Source organism: Ranitomeya imitator, chromosome 10, assembly GCF_032444005.1.
Source record: "Ranitomeya imitator isolate aRanImi1 chromosome 10, aRanImi1.pri, whole genome shotgun sequence".
NCBI classification, from domain to species: Eukaryota; Metazoa; Chordata; class Amphibia; order Anura; family Dendrobatidae; genus Ranitomeya; species Ranitomeya imitator.
The window spans coordinates 3,633,613-3,655,574 of NC_091291.1; the positions used below are offsets into that span (position 1 = coordinate 3,633,613).

Here is a 21,962-nt window from a genome sequence, read left to right on the forward strand (position 1 = left end):
ACTTGGCCCCTGTCCACACTGACAAAAGTACCAATACCTGGTTTACAAACAGCAGTATCACTGGGCTTGATTGGCCAGAAAACTTGCCTGACTTTAACCCCATAGAGAATCTATGTAGTATTGTCAAGAGGAAGATGAGACACCAGACCCAACAATGCAGATGAGCTGAAGGCTGCTATCAAAGTAACCTGGGCTTCCATAACCCCTCAGCAGTGCACAGGTTGATCGCCTCCATGCCACGCCGCATTGATGCAGTAATTGATGTGAAAGGAGCCCCGACCAAGTGTTGAGTGCTTTTACTGAACATACATTTCAGTAGGCCAACATTTCGGATTTTACAATCATTTTTTCAAGCTGGTTATAAAGTATTCTAAATTACTGAGCTAATGACTTTCGGGTTTGTAATGGCTGTAAGCCAATGGGAGGGGCAGATGTCCTTTTCAAGAGCTCCCTCTGCTTCATGGAAATTGAGCTAGGATGTTTTTTTTGGGGGGGGCGGGGGGGCTGAGTTGAACACGCTAATGGAGAATCCATCTAACACGGAAGTAAAGACCCTTCCGAGACCAGTGAGATGAAGATGGGGTCCTTCATTTTGGGGCTGCATCAGCAGGACGCAGAGCAGAGGCTTTTCTCAAGCAGTGGTAGAGACCTTCTCAAATATTCTCTGGTAGGCGGTAGAGTGGATATGGGGGCCTCTCCTCTTTTTCCAACAAGAGTTTGGATTTCTTACCAAGGATCCACTGGATGGGGAATGTCGTCTCTTTTCTTCCACCAATGATAGGGCCAAGTAAAAAGATCTCTGGGTCCTAGATATCATAAAAGATGGTTATTGTATAGAATTTATTTTGTCTCCTCAAAGATTCATCAAAACACCAGGGTTACACAAGAAATAGAAACTCCTTCTTGAGAGATCCATCAGAGAATTTATCGAGATGCGGGTCCTGGAGGAAGTTCCTTTGAAGGAAAGGAACTTAGAGGTTTACTCCAGGGTTATTTCTAGTTTCAAAGGAAAAAAAAAACTCCCAAGTGGAGAACTATTATAGACTAGATGGTGGCCCGATTCTAACGTGTCGGGTATTCTAGAATATGTATGTATATAGCAGCCACATAGAATATAGCACAGGCCACGTAGTATATAGGAGTACTACGTGGCTTGTGGTATATACCGGGCAGCACGGTGGCGCAGTGGATAGCACAGCAGCCTTGCAGCGCTGGGGTCCTGGGTTCTAATCCCACCCAGGACAACATCTGCAAAGAGTTTGTATGTTCTCTCCGTGTTTGCGTGGGTTTCCTCCGGGTACTCCGGTTTCCTCCCACATTCCAAAGACATACTGATATGGATTCTAGATTGTGAGCCCCATTGGGGACAGTGATGATAATGTGTGCAAACTGTAAAGCGCTGCGGAATATGTTAGCGCTATATAAAAATAAAGATTATTATTATTATATACCATGTGGCTGCTATATACATACATATTGTAGAATACCCGATGCGTTAATATAGGCCACGCAGTAAATAACACAACCCAAAGTAGTATATAACACAACCCATACAGTATATAGCAGCCACGCAGTATATAACAGCGCATGTAATATATAACACAGCCCACATAGTATCTAACAGTGGCCACGTAGTATATAGCATACAGTATAGAACACAGCCACGTAGTATATAGCAGCCTTGTAGTATATAACAGCCCACATAATATCTAACACTGGCCAGGTAGTATATAGCAACCACGCGGTATCTAACAGCCCACGTAGTATTTAGCAGTGTGGGCACCATATCCCTGTTTAAAAAAATTATTAAAATAAAAAAGTTATATACTCACCCCATGGGATCCAGCGAAGCTCCGGCGATACGCGCGCAGCTGCCGCCAGCTTCTGTTCCCAGAGATGCATTGCGAAATTACCCAGATCACTTAGCGGTCTCGCGAGACCGCTAAGTCTTCTGGGTAATTTCGCAATGCATCTCTGGGAACGGAAGCTGGTGGCAGGCGCGAGCGCATCGTCGGACTACGAAAGGTGAGAATAGCAGGTTTTATGTTTTTTTTAATTATTTTTAATATTAGACCTTTTTACTATTGACGCTGCATAGGCAGCATCAATAGTAAAATCTTGGTCACACAGGGTTAATAGCGGCGGTAACGGAGTGAGTTACCCGCGGCATAACGCGGTCCGTTACCGCTGGCATTAACCCTGTGTGAGCTGTGACTGGAGGGGAGTATGGAGCGGGCGCCGGGCAGTGACTGCAGGGGAGTAGGGAGGGACTAATCGGACTGTGGCCGTCGCTGATTGGTTGCGGCAGCCATGATAGGCAGCTGGCAAGACCAATCAGCGACTTGGATTTCCATGACAGACAGAGGCTGCGACCAATGAATATCCACGACGGAAGTGACCCTTAGACAATTATATAGTAGATCTGGGTTTTTTTTTTTTTTTTTAACAAGTTCATGATCAAAACAAGGTTCCACATGGAATCAATAAGATCGACTACCATTTCTAGAGCAATGGGATTTCCTAGCTACCATCAACATAAAGGACACATATCAAGATATTGCCATCAACATGAATAATCAGAGATATACTAGATACTGTATACTTGAAGTATGTCCCTGCCTCTTCCTGTGCAAAGATTCCCAAGCACTCAAGGCTGCAGTCGAATTATTGCGACAACCCTGACCAGTGTCCCTTTGACAGATGATGACGACATTGGGACTGATGGTAGCGGCCAGTGAGGTGATCGAATGGGCCAGCTGGGGATACTGCAAAAAGGGACAGAAACTTAAGTTCTCTGGACGAGTTGACGTTCAGTTCCAGAGAAACGAGATCCTGCCGGAGATGGTGGCTTCACTTCAAGGGTGGCAGACACTTTGCTCCCACTGTATGAACATAAATAGCAGTGGATGTATTTCTAATAGGATGGGGTACCCACATGAGGGGCACGCGAGTGAGTGGGAGAGGGTCACCGATAGAGAAAAAACTCTTTCTGTCCAACCTCAGAGAGATGAGAGCAGTTCAGAGAGCTCTCTTTCACCTTTATCTAACCATCCACGTTGAGTAAGTGTGAATCAGGCTCTGGCTCCAGCGAGCGAACATCTCTTCCTTTCCTTCTCAGAGAAGAACAGGGGTCAGAAGATATCAAAAGTCTCCTTATTCAGATGGTTGAGCAAGACTATTACTATTTGCTATGAGCAAGAAGGCCGTCAAACTCCACAGGCTATAAAAGCCCACTCAACTAGTGCTATGCCACATGATGAGAGAAGCGGCCATAGCCAATCGAGCAGGTCTCGGCTCACAGCCTCTTGTTGTTTGGGCCTTACCTTCATGGAAGCTTTTAGGCTCGATATCCATGGTTCTGAAGAGTTAGCCTTCGGCACAGTGGTTCTACTGTCTGCAATTAACAGTACCCACCCAAAGGATGGTTAATTGCTATATCCCCATTGGGGCTGCTACTGGAGGGCGACAGGGAAAGCCTCGTTCCTTGCCGTAAATTCTATTTCATTTAGTCTGAAGCAGCAGCACAAACTTTCTCTCCCAACAAAGTTGTGTTTTTTCAGCAGTTTTTCTAGGCCTAAGGTCCCTTGATCATATTTGATAACTACACAAGGGAAGAAGGGGAACTAGTAGGCGTATATAGACGGAAAACTATTTAAACTAATTGTAATCACCAGTCCTTTATTCCTGGAGAAAAAAATCCCCATTGCTGCTGCTTCAGACTAAAGGAAAGAGAATTTATGACAAGAAATGACGTTTTCTCTGCATCAATTTGGTCCCAGCACTTGGACCTTAAGGCCCCGTCAGTTGTTAGCAGTCAGTCACAATCCGTTGGCTCGATAGATCCGTCGCAGATTGTGAAAAACTGATGCAATGGATCTGTTTTTTGGACGGATCCGACTAGCGGATCTGGCTAATTGGATTGGAGCATGCTCAGTTAAAAAAACGGAATCCGTCACCCATAGGCTTCCATTCAAGCAAACGACGGATCCGTCGCTGTCCGTTTTTTTTACGTACACAAAAAAAACTTTACTTTGTCCGTTGTCTCCGGACAAACAATTTTCGACGGATCCGGCGAACGACGGATGAAACGTGAGGCAATCCGTCGCTAATACAAGTCTATGAGAAAAAAAAAACTGATCCGGAGGCATCAGTCGCCGGATTCGTTTTTTTTCAAAATTCGACGGATTGTGACTGATGGCAAAAACCTGATGTGTGAAAGGGGCCTAAGCCATTCTGGATAACGTGTGATTTTGGGGTTGTTATTACTTTTTCACGCGTCTAAACTGCCATCTTGCTGCCACTCATGAGACCTACGGAAGTTCAAACAACATTTTTATTTATCCATCTGATCCTCCCATTTTCCACGCTGTGGACTTATACAGGTCGTCACCATACCCTAAAGGACTGCCGGCAAAAAAAAATATATATATATATATATATATATATATACAGTGGGGCAAAAAAGTATTTAGTCAGTCAGCAATAGTGCAAGTTCCACCACTTAAAAAGATGAGAGGCGTCTGTAATTTACATCATAGGTAGACCTCAACTATGGGAGACAAACTGAGAAAAAAAAATCCAGAAAATCACATTGTCTGTTTTTTTATAATTTTATTTGCATATTATGGTGGAAAATAAGTATTTGGTCAGAAACAAAATTTCATCTCAATACTTTGTAATATATCCTTTGTTGGCAATGACAGAGGTCAAACGTTTTCTGTAAGTCTTCACAAGGTTGCCACACACTGTTGTTGGTATGTTGGTCCATTCCTCCATGCAGATCTCCTCTAGAGCAGTGATGTTTTTGGCTTTTCGCTTGGCAACACGGACTTTCAACTCCCTCCAAAGGTTTTCTATAGGGTTAAGATCTGGAGACTGGCTAGGCCACTCCAGGACCTTGAGATGCTTCTTACGAAGCCACTCCTTCATTGCCCTGGCGGTGTGCTTTGGATCATTGTCATGTTGAAAGACCCAGCCACGTTTCATCTTTAATGCCCTTGCTGATGGAAGGAGGTTTGCACTCAAAATCTCACGATACATGACCCCATTCATTCTTTCATGTACCCGGATCAGTCGTCCTGGCCCCTTTGCAGAGAAACAGCCCCAAAGCATGATGTTTCCACCACCATGCTTTACAGTAGGTATGGTGTTTGATGGATGCAACTCAGTATTCTTTTTCCTCCAAACACGACAAGTTGTGTTTCTACCAAACAGTTCCAGTTTGGTTTCATCAGACCATAGGACATTCTCCCAAAACTCCTCTGGATCATCCAAATGCTCTCTAGCAAACTTCAGACGGGCCCGAACATGTACTGGCTTAAGCAGTGGGACACGTCTGGCACTGCAGGATCTGAGTCCATGGTGGCGTAGTGTGTTACTTATGGTAGGCCTTGTTACATTGGTCCCAGCTCTCTACAGTTCATTCACTAGATCCCCCCGCGTGGTTCTGGGATTTTTGCTCACCGTTCTTGTGATCATTCTGACCCCACGGGGTGGGATTTTGCGTGGAGCCCCAGATCGAGGGAGATTATCAGTGGTCTTGTATGTCTTCCATTTTCTAATTATTGATCCCACTGTTGATTTCTTCACTCCAAGCTGGTTGGCTATTGCAGATTCAGTCTTCCCAGCCTGGTGCAGGGCTACAATTTTGTTTCTGGTGTCCTTTGACAGCTCTTTGGTCTTCACCATAGTGGAGTTTGGAGTCAGACTGTTTGAGGGTGTGCACAGGTGTCTTTTTATATTGATAACAAGTTTAAACAGGTGCCATTACTACAGGTAATGAGTGGAGGAAAGAGGAGACTCTTAAAGAAGAAGTTACAGGTCTGTGAGAGCCAGAAATCTTGATTGTTTGGTTCTGACCAAATACTTATTTTCCACCATAATATGCAAAAAAAATTATAAAAAAAACAGACAATGTGATTTTCTGGATTTTTTTTTCTCAGTTTGTCTCCCATAGTTGAGGTCTACCTATGATGTAAATTACAGACGCCTCTCGTCTTTTTAAGTGGTGGAACTTGCACTATTGCTGACTGACTAAATACTTTTTTGCCCCACTGTATATATTAACCCTTTATACAAGAAAGAAATTCCTGCAATCTCTAAGCCCATTTCCTTCTCCCACGTAACATTGATTTCTGGGGTTCCTGGACCTGTATAAAATATGGCGCCTGTCGCACAGAATCCACGTGAGGCGGCCTGCTACCTGTGGCCGTGGAGTGTCTGACAGCGCTATCCAAACCACAGGTCTCATTCAAAAGGCGCAGGATTAGTTTACCAAAACTAAGAGGGAGTATTCACCGTATTTAGATCACCGGGCAATCTGTCGGGGAGTCCAACAGCCGGGTGCTGGCGGCTGGAGAATTGGAGCCATTGCGTGTGAACTCCGCATGGAGACTGCGCGATGCGCCCGTTCACACATCTACACAGCACAGACTAAAATCTTGTGGAGCCGACAGCGGACGTTGGTACATGCACAGAATCTACTGCCAGGGACAGGCCGCCATACCACCCTGCTGACAAGTGCAGAGCGGCCGGCGACACTGAGGGGCACTGCAGCGGGCAGGCAGCAGAGCAAACGTCTCACCCTCTGTCGGTACATACCAAGGTCTGAGGCACGGCCTACATTTAACCCCTGAATCTGACCTGCACAGTGTGAATGAGGCTGCAGCCCAGCGGTGAAGGATAACCACCATCATATTAACAACACAAATTTAAAAAATTATATTTATTAAACGCATACGACGGGCGCTGTTACAGGCCATAACTTATCACAAAGATTACATGTCAAGAGTCCAGGGATGTGGCATTTGAGCGGCTGCCCGCCAGGCCGCGGTCAGTCCATGGGCTGCGGCTGCACATCAGGCCCATCCTGCTGGCGGAAGAGCAGCTCGCTGGACTGCACCACCTGCTCCGCGTGCCACGTGGTCTGCGCATTGTACTGCTGATAAATGTCCGTGTCTGACTGAAACATAACCAAGGCCTGAGCCGTGTGCATCCGGACGTGCTCCGCCAGGCTGTTGGCATCTAGGAACTTGTCACCGCAGGAGTCGCAGGCGTACAGGATCTGAGTATTCGGGTCTGCGGGAGAGAAATGTTAGGACACGGACAGCACCGCGAATGGAGCGACGAGTACAAAACATGACATGCGCCAAAGATAAACAAACTGCTCATCACAAAACCCTGTCTGAACAGCGACCGATGCAAGCTGCAGCCCAAATACTGTATGTTATAAACACGGCGCACACAATCTCCATTTCCACACTGTGCGGAGGAGCGGACCTCAGCCTCCGACAGCTCCTTAACCCTCTAAGGACCCAAGTCAAGAGTGGAGTGAAACGTAATGAAAGATCTACAGGAAGGACCTAAAGACGGGAAAAAGCAGATCCACAGCAACGTCCCTCCTTATATTCCTCCCAGATCCACTTCTGATCTGTGTCCAGACAGGTGCAGGAAAGACGTGTACGGTCCATATAGGTCTTATTACGTGGGCTCCACAGGTGGACAGATGCCTGTGTCAGACATTACATCCCCTCCATTGCTCGGTGCACTTACCGGACAGGAGCTTTTCTGGCATTATAGAGACCTTCGCCAGGAAACGGCCCATTCTGCATTTTATATTGTACCACAGACTAGAAAGTAACGGCTGCCACAATCAGGACGTCATAGAAAAGCGTATGTGACAGCAACCTTATAGAGATTTCCCCAGCACTGATCGCTGCCCCCGCAGGACGGGAGGAGCCATTGCTGAAGGTCATTACCTGCTTCCTGCACTTGCTTCACCGCCTTGGTGATCTCTGCTTTTAACGCTTCTGTCTCGTCAGCTGTGACCGAGGCGGAGATGGGAACCACTGGAACAGAAGGGGTGCAGCTCAGAAACAAATCCTGATACCCCAAGGATACCCCAGAGCTCCATAGCTAGTTATTACCGGGGAAAAGAAAGGTCCAGAGCGGTCGAGCGACAGCTTGCTCCCCCATATGCCTCAATGGTGGGGACACTTGCCAGTAGCCTCTCATGTTAGGGCCCATTTTAGCACGAGGCACAAAACAGCAGCCCATCCCATCGTGTGGGGTCAGGAAAGCCTTTCCCATAATCCTTCATAGCTTACTTTCAAATATGGTTGCCACATACACACAGCGGATCATCTTACGGGACTAACCGGTTCACTCACCCGTCAGCTCTGTCACACCGGTGTTGGCGATGTCCTCCGCAGCCAGCGTCACCATCTCTTCCGGAGCCACGGTCACGATGTTGACTTCTTCTTCATCCAATTCCCCTTCTTCTCGATGCAGCATTTTCATGCCCGCTCTGCCCTTGTGAACGGTCTTCACGTGAGAGCGCAGGTTGTCGACGCGGTTGAAGCCGCGGCCGCATTTATCGCAGAGGTACGGCTTCTCCCCTGTCCAATCAGATATAAGAATGTCACCACACGCGGGTGGACAAGTGATCACCTGACTGGTGGCGGACAGACAGGCTCACCTGTGTGGATAATAACGTGTTTCGTCAGGTCTCCCACGTTGACGAAAGCCTTGTTGCAGACTTTGCACTTGTGCGGCCGGATATTGTCGTGATGACGGATGTGATTGGCCAGCTGACTGGACTGCACGAACCTGATGGTCAGAGTGGTGACATCAGCAGGTGACACACATGGGACCCCCGCATCCCTCGGGAACTCACCTCTTTCCACAGCGCTCACACACGTACGGCTTCTCCCCCGTGTGCTGGCGGACATGAGCGATCAAGGAGCTGGCCTGTGTAAACGCCTTTCCACAGATCATACACAGGCACGGCTTCTCTCCTGTAAGACAACCAGCAGAACGGTGCATGAGAGCGGCCAGTACAGGGTCCGCCTGACGCTGGGGTCCCCGATCCGTGATCACGTGACCCTGTATATTGGGGAGGGCACAGAACGTTACCTGCACCTCAGGAATATAACCTCGCCCTTCACAGGTCAGGCGGATGGAGAACACTGACCACTAGATGGACCCCGACCCCTGGCAGCGTACAGTAGACCCCGACACACACTACTATCCCCAGCAGATCATGTACAGGGAATGAGCACAGTATGGCGGCTGTTACCAGTGTGGGTCCGGATGTGCCGCTGCAACGCCCCAGGATCTGCAAATTTCCTCTTGCAGTGGATGCAGATGTAAGGTTTCTCGCCGCTGTGGATGCGCAGGTGTCTCTTCAGGTTTCCTGCAGAGGATGAAGGAGCATGAGGAGGACGAGATTGCCATGATCGGCCCCCCGCTGCACGCTGCCTTACCTGAGGTGGTAAACTGCTTCCCGCACTCTCTGCACTTCAGGGGTCCGTCAGCGATGTGGACCTTCAGATGAGCCTTCAGATTCCCCAGCTGTGGAGAAAGCCATGGAGCTAACAGAGGACATTACAGTTCCCCTCCTCCACGCACCTGTCCATGACATGGCTGCCCCACCTGGTTGAACTTCTTGTCGCAGTGCGGACACTTGTGCTCCTTGTTGGTGTCGTGAGTCTCCAGGTGCCGCATCTTGGACGTGGGGTCAGAGAACGGCCGGTTGCAGTACTCGCACAGATACGGCTTCTCTCCGCTGTGGACTAGCTGGTGCCTCTTCAGGTTGCCGGAGGTGGTGAACAGCTTGCCGCACACCTTGCAGTAGTAGTTGGGCTCGCCTGTGTGACGCTTCTTGTGCAGGTTGAGTAGACTGACCAGGCGGTAACTCTTCCCACAGTCATCACAGCCATGGGGCTTTAACGGACTGAAAAAGAGAACAGAAGATGTTACTGTGGGTCCCTCCGTCCCCACACTCCGCAGGGGACCCGGGGCCCTCACCTGTGAGTCTTCTCATGCGCTTTACAGGCAGCAGGGTCAGAGAAAGCCTTGTCGCACTCGTGGCAGCGGTATGGCTTCTCCCCGGTGTGGATTCGGATGTGTCGCGTGTAGTTTCCCGTGTGGGTGAACTCCTTGCTGCAGTACTGAAAGAGAATCACATAAATCAGCGTGATCCCAGAGCATCACTGCAGTGTACAAACCCCAGCTGCTGCAGAAACTCTTACTGAGTGGATGATTCGTTATGTTCAATGACTGTCCTGAAGATCTTGTTGTTAAAAAGAGGTTCTGCAGCAACATGTACATTGTACAGCACCATACACTAGAAGCAGAGCTGGCTTAGTCACGTAACTGCTCACTTTTGCTGCGGTCCATAGTGATGACTGCCTAATCTGTACCTGGCCAGAGTGGCCCTCACTCACCTCACACACATGAGTAGTAGAGCTATAGGGCCGTGACTCTGTGCGATCGGCATAGTTTGTGGCTCCTGAGCGCAGTTGTCTCAGGGACCCCAGGTCGTCCTCCGCAGATTTCTCCGTATTCTCATTGGTGCAGTCTTCAGTCTCATGATCGGGTCCCAGGATCGGGGCACACAGGCTCTCGTTCACTTCTGGTCGTGGAGAGCAGACATGTTTCTGTGTAGGGTCCCCACCCACGGCCTGCTCACCGGGCCCCTCCTCATCTGTGGACGGAGATTCATCGATAGGCACATGTTCGGTCTTCTCCTGAGCAGTCGGGGGCCAGGAGGTTGACGACAACAAGTCCCCCAACTTCACTGCTCTGCTCCCAGGGTCTGAGACTGGGAGAAGGAACAACAGTATTATGGAAGGGGGCTTTGGGGTCACCTAGATCAGGGTTTCCTGCTGGATACTATGCCGGGGTCCAGGAAGGTGCAATAATATCTGGGGGTCGGGTGGAGCACGGACACATGGGGCACCCTCACCTCGCTCTGCACTCAGTGCTGGCTCCTCCGCAGGCTGTGGCTCTGCTCCGCGCTCCTCCTGGAGTCCCAGTTTACTGACATCGCCACCTGCAGGGAGAGAAGACATATGACCTCGGTCGCTCAGACCCGGAGGGATCCACCACCAGTCACAACGTGGTCTATTCTCACCCTCATGACACGCCGGGTCTGCGGCTTCCTCCAGTGGGTACACGGCAGTCGTGGAGTCGCTCGTCTCCAGCTCACTTTCCCCAGCGACAGCCGGAGGGGAGAAATCGGTGATATCTGCACGAGAGGAGGATGAATATGACACTGCAGGACGACAGACACGCCCCGGAGTCAGCTGCCCGTTACCTTGTCCCGACGTGAGGGGCCCCAGGCTGTGTGGCCCCTGGCTGGAAGTAATGCTGAGTGACTTCAGGGCTGTGCACGCGTTCACAATCTCCTGCATCTGCAGAAATCCGGCCACGGCCAAGACGTCCTCCACATTTTCACGCGTGAGATTTAGACGCGCCGTGTACATGAATTCCAGCACTTGTCCCAGACCTAAGGGGAAAAAAGCCAGCCTGAAACCTGGCAGACGAGTCACGCACCAGCAACGCAAGTGGGCACAGCGTTACCTGCCGCGTTGCTGATGTCCAGGTGAACCACATCTTTCTGCTCCACGAAGAGCATGCGGAAGTACTGGCTGCACGCTGCGAGCACAGCTTTGTGCGCTTTGAAGTCGATTCCATCCACCACGAAGGTGCAGTCGCACAGAAGCCCAAGCTGACGCTGCTGATTGAGCTGCTCCAGGACCAAGTGACTGTGCTGCGGAAAGTCCATGTCTGCGGGGGAGGGGAGAAAAACAGCGTCAGCTCAGACGTACCAGGCACCTGATGTCCCATTACACAGGAGGACGCCGCAAACAAGTGGCGTCCCATTACACAGGAGGACGCGGCAAACAAGTGACGTCCCATTACACAGAAAGAGCACACCGCAAACAAGTGACGTCCCATTACACAGAAGGAGCACACCGGAGACAAGTGACATCCCATTACACAGGAGGACGCGGCAAACAAGTGGCGTCCCATTACACAGAAAGTTTAGAGAGTTAGGGAGCACCACAACTGGGCGACTACCATAATTATGATGAACATATAAAGGGGTGCAGCTCAATGCATAGCAAAAACATCATGGAAAAACAACAAGAGAAAGAAAGCTATGCAAATAGGGCGCACGCCCCAAAAAATACAAACTGAATAGCTAAAAATACAAAAATAATTTATTAAAGAAAGAAACAAATGCACAAAAATAAAAACATATAAATATATTGTTTCTTTCTTTAACCCCTTTCTGCCATCAGACGTACTATTGCGTCCATGTGGGGTGGGCCCTACTTCCCAAGGACGCAATAGTACGTCATATGCGATCGGCAGCGCTCACGGGGGGAGCGGCGCCGATCGCGGCCGGGTGTCAGCTGCCTATCGCAGCTGACATCCGGCACTATGTGCCAGGAGCGGTCACGGACCGCCCCCGGCACATTAACCCCCGGCACACCGCGATCAAAGATGATCGCGATGTGCCGGCGGTGCAGGGAAGCACCGCGCAGGGAGGGGGGCTCCCTGCGGGCTTCCCTGAGACCCCCGCAGCAACGCGATGTAATCGCGTTGCTGCGAGGGTCTTGCCGCCCTCCCTCCCTGCTCCAGGTCCCGGATCCAAGATGGCCGCGGATCCGGGTCCTGCAGGGAGGGAGGTGGCTTCACAGAGCCTGCTCAGAGCAGGCACTGTGAAGCCTGCACTGCTGCATGTCAGATCAGTGATCTGACAGAGTGCTGTGCAAACTGTCAGATCACTGATCTGTGATGTCCCCCCCTGGGACAAAGTAAAAAAGTAAAAAAAAAATTTTCCAAATGTGTAAAAAAAATTAAAAAAAAATATTCCTAAATAATGAAAAAAAAAAAAAAATATTCCCATAAATACATTTCTTCATCTAAATAAAAAAAAAAAAAAACAATAAAAGTACACATATTTAGTATCGCCGCGTCCGTATCGACTCGCCCTATAAAACTGGCACACTAGTTAACCCCTTCAGTAAACACCGTAAGGAAAAAAAAAAAAAAACGAGGCAAAAAACGACGCTTTATTATCATACCGCCGAACAAAAAGTGGAATAACACGTGATCAAAAAGACAGATATAAACAACCATGGTACCGCTGAAAGCGTCATCTTGTCCCGCAAAAAACGAGCCACCATACAGCATCATCAGCAAAAAAATGAAAAAGTTATAGTCCTGAGAATAAAGCGATGCCAAAATAATTATTTTTTCTATAAAATAGTTTTTATCGTATAAAAGCGCCAAAACATAAAAAAATGATATAAATGAGATGTCGCTGTAATCATACTGACCCGAAGAATAAAACTGCTTTATCAATTTTACCAAACGCGGAACGGTATAAACGCCTCCCCCAAAAGAAATTCATGAATAGCTGGTTTTTGGTCATTCTGTCTCACAAAAATCGGAATAAAAAGCGATCAAAAAATGTCACGTGCCCGAAAATGTTACCAATAAAAACGTCAACTCGTCGCGTAAAAAACAAGACCTCACATGACTGTGTGGACCAAAATATGGAAAAATTATAGCTCTCAAAATGTGGTAACGCAAAAAATATTTTTTGCAATAAAAAGCGTCTTTCAGTGTGTGACGGCTGCCAATCATAAAAATCCACTAAAAAACCCGCTATAAAAGTAAATCAAACCCCCCTTCATCACCCCCTTAGTTAGGGAAAAATAAAAAAATGTATTTATTTCCATTTTCCCATTAGGGCTAGGGTTAGGGCTAGGGTTAGGGCTAGTGTTAGGGTTAGGGCTAGGGTTAGGGCTAGGGCTAGGGTTAGGGCTAGGGTTAGGGTTAGGGCTAGGGCTAGGGTTAGGGCTAGGGTTAGGGCTAGGGTTAGGGCTAGGGTTAGGGCTAGGGCTAGGGCTAGGGTTAGGGTTGGGGCTAGGGTTAGGGCTAGGGTTAGGGCTAGGGTTAGGGCTACAGTTAGGGTTGGGGCTAAAGTTACAGTTAGGGTTTAGATTACATTTACAGTTGGGAATAGGGTTGGGATTAGGGTTAGGGGTGTGTCAGGGTTAGAGGTGTGGTTAGGGTTACCGTTGGAATTAGGGTTAGGGGAGTGTTTGGATTAGGGTTTCAGTTATAATTGGGGGGTTTCCACTGTTTAGGCACATCAGGGGCTCTCCAAAAGCGACATGGCGTCCGATCTCAATTCCAGCCAATTCTGCGTTGAAAAAGTAAAACAGTGCTTCTTTCCTTCCGAGCTCACCCGTGTGCCCAAACAGGGGTTTACCCCAACATATGGGGTATCAGCGTACTCAGGACAAATAGGACAACAACTGTTGGGGTCCAATTTCTCCTGTTACCCTTGGGAAAATACAAAACTGGGGGCTAAAAAATAATTTTTGTGGGAAAAAAAAGATTTTTTATTTTTACGGCTCTGCGTTATAAACTGTAGTGAAACACTTGGGGTTCAAAGTTCTCACAACACATCTAGATAAGTTCCCGGGGGGGTCTAGTTTCCAATATGGGGTCACTTGTGGGGGGTTTCTACTGTTTAGGTACATTAGGGGCTCTGCAAACGCAATGTGACGCCTGCAGACCATTCCATCTAAGTCTGCATTCAAATGGCACTCCTTCCCTTCCGAGCCCTCCCATGCGCCCAAACAGTGGTTTCCCCCCACATATGGGGTATCAGCGCACTCAGGACAAATTGGACAACACATTTTTGGGTCCAATTTCTCCTGTTACCCTCGGGAAAATACAAAACTGGGGGCTAAAAAATAATTTTTGTGGGAAAAAAATTTTGTTTTATTTTTACGGCTCTCCATTATAAACCTCTGTGAAGCCCTTGGTGGGTCAAAGCGCTCACCACACATCTAGATAAGTTCCTTAGGGGGTCTACTTTCCAAAATGGTGTCACTTGTGGGGGGTTTCTACTGTTTAGGTACATTAGGGGCTCTGCAAACGCAATGTGACGCCTGCAGACCATTCCATCTAAGTCTGCATTCAAATGGCACTCCTTCCCTTCCGAGCCCTCCCATGCGCCCAAACAGTGGTTTCCCCCCACATATGGGGTATCAGCGCACTCAGGACAAATTGGACAACACATTTTTGGGTCCAATTTCTCCTGTTACCCTCGGGAAAATACAAAACTGGGGGCTAAAAAATAATTTTTGTGGGAAAAAATTTTTGTTTTATTTTTACGGCTCTCCATTATAAACCTCTGTGAAGCCCTTGGTGGGTCAAAGCGCTCACCACACATCTAGATAAGTTCCTTAGGGGGTCTACTTTCCAAAATGGTGTCACTTGTGAGTGGTTTCTACTATTTAGGTACATTAGGGGCTCTGCAAACGCAACATGGCGTCTCATCTCAATTCCTGTTAATTTTGCATTGAAAAGTCAAACGGCGCTCCTTCCTTTCCGAGCTCTCCCATCCGCCCAAACAGTGGTTTACCCCCACATATGGGGTATCAGCGCACTCAGGACAAATTGTACAACAACTATTGGGGTCCAATTTCTTCTCTTACCCTTGGAAAAATAAAAAATTGGGGGCGAAAAGATAATTTTTGTGAAAAAATATGATTTTTTTATTTTTACGGTTCTGCATTATAAACTTCTGTGAAGCACTGGGTGGGTCAAAGTGCTCACCACACCTCTAGATAAGTTCCTTAGGGGGTCTACTTTCCAAAATGGTGTCACTTGTGGGGGGTTTCAATGTTTAGGCACATCAGTGGCTTTCCAAACGCAACATGGCATCCCATCTCAATTCCTGTCAATTTTGCATTGAAAAGTCAAACGGCGCTCCTTCCCTTCCGAGCTCTCCCATCCGCCCAAACAGTGGTTTACCCCCACATATGGGATATCAGCTTACTCAGGACAAATTGTACAACAACTATTGGGGTCCAATTTCTTCTCTTACCCTTGGAAAAATAAAAAATTGGGGGCGAAAAGATAATTTGTGTGAAAAAATATGATTTTTTATTTTTACGGTTCTACATTATAAACTTCTGTGAAGCACTTGGTGGGTGAAAGAGCTCACCACACCTCTATATAAGTTCCTTAGGGGGTCTACTTTCCAAAATGGTGTCACTTGTGGGGGGTTTCAATGTTTAGGCACATCAGGGGCTCTCCAAACGAAACATGGTGTCCCATCTCAATTCCTGTCAATTTTGCATTGAAAAGTCAAATGGCGCTCCTTCGCTTCCGAGCTGTGCCATGCGCCCAAACAGTGGTTTACCCCCACATGTGGGGTATTGGCGTACTCAGGACAAATTGTACAACAATGATTGCAGTCCATTTTCTCCTGTTACCCTTGGTAAAATAAAACAAATTGGAGCTGAATTAAATTTTTTGTGAAAAAAAGTTAAATGTTCATTTTTATTTAAACATTCAAAAAATTCCTGTGAAGCACCAGAAGGGTTAATAAACTTCTTGAATGTGGTTTTAAGCACCTTGAGGGGTGTAGTTTTTAGAATGGTGTCACACTTGGGTATTTTCTATCATATAGACCCCTCAAAATGACTTCAAATGAGATGTGGTCCCTAAAAAAAAATGGTGTTGTAGAAATGAGAAATTGCTGGTCAAATTTTCACCCTTATAACTCCCTAACAAAAAAAAATTTTGGTTCCAAAATTGTGCTGATGTAAAGTAGACATGTGGGAAATGTTACTTAGTAAGTATTTTGTGTGACATATATCTGTGATTTAATTGCATAAAAATTCAAAGTTGGAAAATTGCGAAATTTTCATAATTTTCGCCAAATTTCCGTTTTTTTCACAAATAAACGCAGGTACTATCAAAGAATTTTTACCATTGTCATGAAGTACAATATGTCACGAGAAAACAATGTCAGATTCACTGGGATCCGTTGAAGCGTTCCAGAGTTATAACCTCATAAAGGGACAGTGGTCAGAATTGTAAAAATTGGCCCGGTCATTAACGTGCAAACCACCCTTGGGGGTAAAGGGGTTAATAAATTATTTTTGTATTTTTTGCTATTCAGTTTGTATTTTTTTGGGCGTGCGCCCTATTTGCATAGCTTTCTTTCTCTTGTTGTTTTTCCATTACACAGAAAGAGCACACCGCAAACAAGTGACGTCCCATTACACAGAAGGAGCACACCGGAGACAAGTGACATCCCATTACACAGGAGGAGGACGCCACAGAAAAGTGACGTCACATTACACGGGAGGAGGACGCCGCAGACAAGTGACGTCACATTACACGGGAGGACGCCGCCGCAGACAAGTGACGTCCCATTACACAGGAGGAGGACACCGCAGACAAGTGACGTCACATTACACAGAAGGAGCACACCGGAGACAAGTGACATCCCATTACACAGAAGGAGCACACCGGAGACAAGTGACATCCCATTACACAGGAGGAGGACGCCGCAGACAAGTGACGTCACATTACACGGGAGGACGCCGCCGCAGACAAGTGACGTCACATTACACGGGAGGACGCCGCCGCATACAAGTGACGTCCCATTACACAGGAGGAGGACACCGCAGACAAGTGACGTCACATTACACGGGAGGAGGACGCCACAGAAAAGTGACGTCACATTACACGGGAGGACGCCGCCGCAGACAAGTGACGTCCCATTACACAGGAGGAGGACGCGGCAAACGAGTGACGTCACATTACACAGGAGGAGGACACCACAGAAAAGTGACGTCACATTACACGGGAGGACGCCGCCGCAGACAAGTGACGTCCCATTACACGGGAGGAGCACACCGCAGACAAGTGATGTCCCACTACACGGGAGGAGGACATCACAGACAAGTGACGTCACATTACACGGGAGGAGCACACCGCAGACAAGTGACAACCCATTACATGGGAGGAGGACGCCGCAGACAAGTGACATCCCATTACACAGAAGGAGGATACCGCAGACAAGTGACGTCCCATTACACAGAAGGAGGACACCGCAGACAAGTGACGTCCCATTACACGGGAGGAGGACACCGGACACAAGTGACGTCACATTACACGGAAGGAGGATGCAGCAGACAAGTGACGTCCCATTACATAGAGGGAGCACACCGGAGACAAGTGACGTCCCATTACACAGAAGGAGGACACCACAGACAAGTGATGTCCCATTACACGGGAGGAGGACACCACAGAAAAGTGACGTCACATTACACGGGAGGAGGACGCCGCAGACAAGTGACGTCCCATTACACAGAAGGAGGACACCGCACACAAGTGACGTCCCATTACACGGAAGGAGCACACCGGAGACAAGTGACGTCCCATTACACGGAAGGAGGACACCGGACACAAGTGACGTCACATTACACGGAAGGAGGATGCAGCAGACAAGTGACGTCACATTACACAGAAGGAAGACACCGCAGACAAGTGACGTCCCATTACACAGGAGGAGCACACCTGAGACAAGTGACGTCCCATTACACGGAAGGAGGACACCGGACACAAGTGACGTCACATTACACAGAAGGAGCACACCGGAGACAAGTGACGTCCCATTACACAGAAGGAGGACACCGCAGACAAGTGATGTCCCATTACACGGGAGGAGGACACCACAGAAAAGTGACGTCACATTACACGGGAGGAGGACGCCGCAGACAAGTGACGTCACATTACACAGAAGGAGCACACCGGAGACAAGTGACGTCACATTACACAGGAGGAGGAGACCGCAGACAAGTGACGTCACATTACACAGAAGGAGGACGCCGCAGACAAGTGACGTCACATTACACAGAAGGAGGACACCGCAGACAAGTGACGTCACATTACACAGAAGGAGGACACCGCAGACAAGTGACGTCCCATTACACAGGAGGAGCACACCGCAGACAAGTGACGTCCCATTACACGGGAGGAGGACGCGGCAAACAAGTGACGTCACATTACACAGGAGGAGGACACCGCAGACAAGTGACGTCTCATTACACGGGAGGACGACGCCGCAGACAAGTGACATCCCATTACACGGGAGGACGCCGCCGCAGACAAGTGACGTCACATTACACAGGAGGAGGACACCACAGAAAAGTGACGTCACATTACACGGGAGGAGGAGACCGCAGACAAGTGACGTCCCATTACACGGGAGGAGCACACCGCAGACAAGTGACGTCCCATTACACGGGAGGAGCACACCGCAGACAAGTGATGTCACATTACACGGGAGGAGCACACCGCAGACAAGTGACATCCCATTACACGGGAGGAGGACGCCACAGACAAGTAACATAGTAACATAGTTAGTAAGGCCGAAAAAAGACATTTGTCCATCCAGTTCAGCCTATATTCTATCATAATAAATACCCAGATCTACGTTCTTCTACAGAACCTAATAATTGTATGATACAATATTGTTCTGCTCCAGGAAGACATCCAGGCCTCTCTTGAACCCCTCGACTGAGTTCGCCATCACCACCTCCTCCCAAGTGACGTCCCATTACACAGAAGGAGCACACCGCAGACAAGTGACGTCCCATTACATGGGAGGAGCACACCGCAGACAAGTGACATCCCATTACACGGGAGGAGGACGCCACAGAAAAGTGACGTCACATTACACGGGAGGACGCCGCCGCAGACAAGTGACGTCCCATTACACAGGAGGACACCGCAGACAAGTGACGTCACATTACACAGAAGGAGGACACCGCAGACAAGTGACGTCCCATTACACGGGAGGAGGACACCACAGAAAAGTGACGTCACATTACACGGGAGGACGCCGCCACAGACAAGTGACGTCCCATTACACAGAAGGAGGACACCGCAGACAAGTGACGTCACATTACACGGGAGGAGGACACCACAGAAAAGTGACGTCACATTACACGGGAGGACGCCGCCACAGACAAGTGACGTCCCATTACACAGAAGGAGCACACCGCAGACAAGTGACGTCCCATTACACGGGAGGAGGACACCACAGAAAAGTGACGTCACATTACACGGGAGGACGCCGCCGCAGACAAGTGACGTCCCATTACACAGAAGGAGCACACCGCAGACAAGTGACGTCCCATTACACGGGAGGAGGACACCACAGAAAAGTGACGTCCCATTACACGGGAGGAGCACACCGCAGACAAGTGACGTCACATTACACAGAAGGAGCACACCGCAGACAAGTGACGTCCCATTACACGGGAGGAGGACACCACAGACAAGTGACGTCCCATTACACGGGAGGAGCACACCGCAGACAAGTGACGTCACATTACACAGAAGGAGGACACCACAGAAAAGTGACGTCACATTACACGGGAGGAGCACACCGCAGACAAGTGACATCCCATTACACAGGAGGACACTGCAGACAAGTGACGTCACATTATACAGAAGGAAACTGCGCTCATGACGTCACATTACACAGGAGGAGGACACCGCAGACAAGTGACGTCACATTATACAGAAGGAAACTGCGCTCATGACGTCACATTACTGCGCTCATGACGTCACATTACACGGGAGGCTGATGCTCGCGTGACGTCACATTACACTGCAGGAGGAAGACACCGCCCGCTTGACGTCACGGGCCGGGCTCCGCGCTAGCACACGACCACCATTGTCCGGACCCCTGAGGACAAGAGGCCGCACAGTCACTCACAGACCCCGGTACCTGCCATCCCGGAGATGCAAAGAAATCACATCCTACAGCTAAAAAGACAGCGGACAAAGGGCGCCGCCATACTGGAAAAGGTCGGAAGTCAGACTCGTCTATGGCGGCGCACATCCGGGTACATCATCGGCCTGTGACCACAGACAGCGCCATATTTACACCGGGCGCCTGCCCTCCTCCTGCAAGTGACCAAGCTGTGGTGTAAGGACATGTGTATCTAATCCTCTCCTGTGTGATACTGACTGCTGAGCCGTGTATCTAATCCTCTCCTTTGTGATACTGACTGCTGAGCCGTGTATCTAATCCTCTCCTGTGTGATACTGACTGCTGAGCCGTGTATCTAATCCTCTCCTGTGTGATACTGACTGCTGAGCCGTGTATCTAATCCTCTCCTGTGTGATACTGACTGCTGAGCCGTGTATCTAATCCTCTCATGTGTGATACTGACTGCTGAGCTGTATCTAATCCTCTCCTGTGTGATACTGACTGCTGAGCCGTGTATCTAATCCTATCCTGTGTGATACTGTCTGCTGAGCCGTGTATCTAATCCTATCCTGTGTGATACTGTCTGCTGAGCCGTGTATCTAATCCTATCCTGTGTGATACTGTCTGCTGAGCCGTGTATCTAATCCTCTCCTGTATGATACTGACTGCTGAGCCGTGTATCTCATCCTCTCCTGTGTGATACTGACTGCTGAGCCGTGTATCTAATCCTCTCCTGTGTGATACTGACTGCTGAGCCGTGTATCTAATCCTCTCCTGTGTGATACTGACTGCTGAGCCGTGTATCTAATCCTCTCCTGTGTGATACTGACTGCTGAGCCGTGTATCTAATCCTCTCCTTTGTGATACTGACTGCTGAGCCGTGTATCTAATCCTCTCCTGTGTGATACTGACTGCTGAGCCGTGTATCTAATCCTCCCCTGTGTGATACTGTCTGCTGAGCCGTGTATCTAATCCTCTCCTGTGTGATACTGACTGCTGAGCCGTGTATCTAATCCTCTCCTGTGTGATACTGTCTGCTGAGCTGTGTATCTAATCCTCTCCTGTGTGATACTGTCTGCTGAGCCGTGTATCTAATCCTCTCCTGAGTGATACTGACTGCTGAGCCGTGTATCTAATCCTCTCCTGTGTGATACTGACTGCTGAGCCGTGTATCTAATCCTCTCCTGTGTGATACTGACTGCTGAGCCGTGTATCTAATCCTCTCCTTTGTGATACTGACTGCTGAGCCGTGTATCTAATCCTCTCCTGTGTGATACTGACTGCTGAGCCGTGTATCTAATCCTCCCCTGTGTGATACTGTCTGCTGAGCCGTGTATCTAATCCTCTCCTGTGTGATACTGACTGCTGAGCCGTGTATCTAATCCTCTCCTGTGTGATACTGACTGCTGAGCCGTGTATCTAATCCTCTCCTGAGTGATACTGACTGCTGAGCCGTGTATCTAATCCTCTCCTGTGTGATACTGACTGCTGAGCCGTGTATCTAATCCTCTCCTTTGTGATACTGACTGCTGAGCCGTGTATCTAATCCTCTCCTGTGTGATAC

General features: G+C 48.6%; 1 protein-coding gene across 2 annotated transcripts; it reads right to left on the minus strand.

Moving 5' to 3' along the window:
• Positions 1-6,709: 6,709 nt before the first annotated feature.
• Positions 6,710-20,513, minus strand: ZBTB17 (zinc finger and BTB domain containing 17). Of its 2 annotated transcripts, XM_069742228.1 has the most exons (15): positions 20,414-20,513; positions 11,365-11,571; positions 11,099-11,290; positions 10,916-11,029; positions 10,748-10,834; positions 10,227-10,603; positions 9,808-9,950; positions 9,433-9,733; positions 9,264-9,351; positions 9,077-9,193; positions 8,675-8,795; positions 8,477-8,607; positions 8,169-8,396; positions 7,758-7,847; positions 6,710-7,077 (listed from the first exon to the last, which is right to left on the minus strand). In XM_069742228.1, the coding sequence occupies exons 1-15, from the start codon at positions 20,418-20,420 to the stop codon at positions 6,833-6,835; spliced, it is 2,448 nt and encodes an 815-aa protein (XP_069598329.1). In that variant the 5' UTR covers positions 20,421-20,513; the 3' UTR covers positions 6,710-6,832. The 2 variants fall into 2 exon arrangements, with proteins under 2 accessions (XP_069598329.1, XP_069598328.1); XM_069742227.1 differs by having other exon boundaries at positions 10,916-11,290; positions 20,414-20,503.
• Between the last annotated feature and the right edge of the window lie 1,449 nt (positions 20,514-21,962).

What these genes read in the sequence shown, in the direction of transcription:
- ZBTB17 (XM_069742227.1), bottom strand. An exon ending in GGACATCAGCAACGCGGCAG is followed by an intron (nt 11,291 to 11,364) that starts GTAACGCTGTGC and finishes TTTTCCCCTTAG; the next exon opens with GTCTGGGACAAGTGCTGGAA. An exon ending in CGGTGTGACAGAGCTGACGG is followed by an intron (nt 7,848 to 8,168) that starts GTGAGTGAACCG and finishes CTTCTGTTCCAG; the next exon opens with TGGTTCCCATCTCCGCCTCG.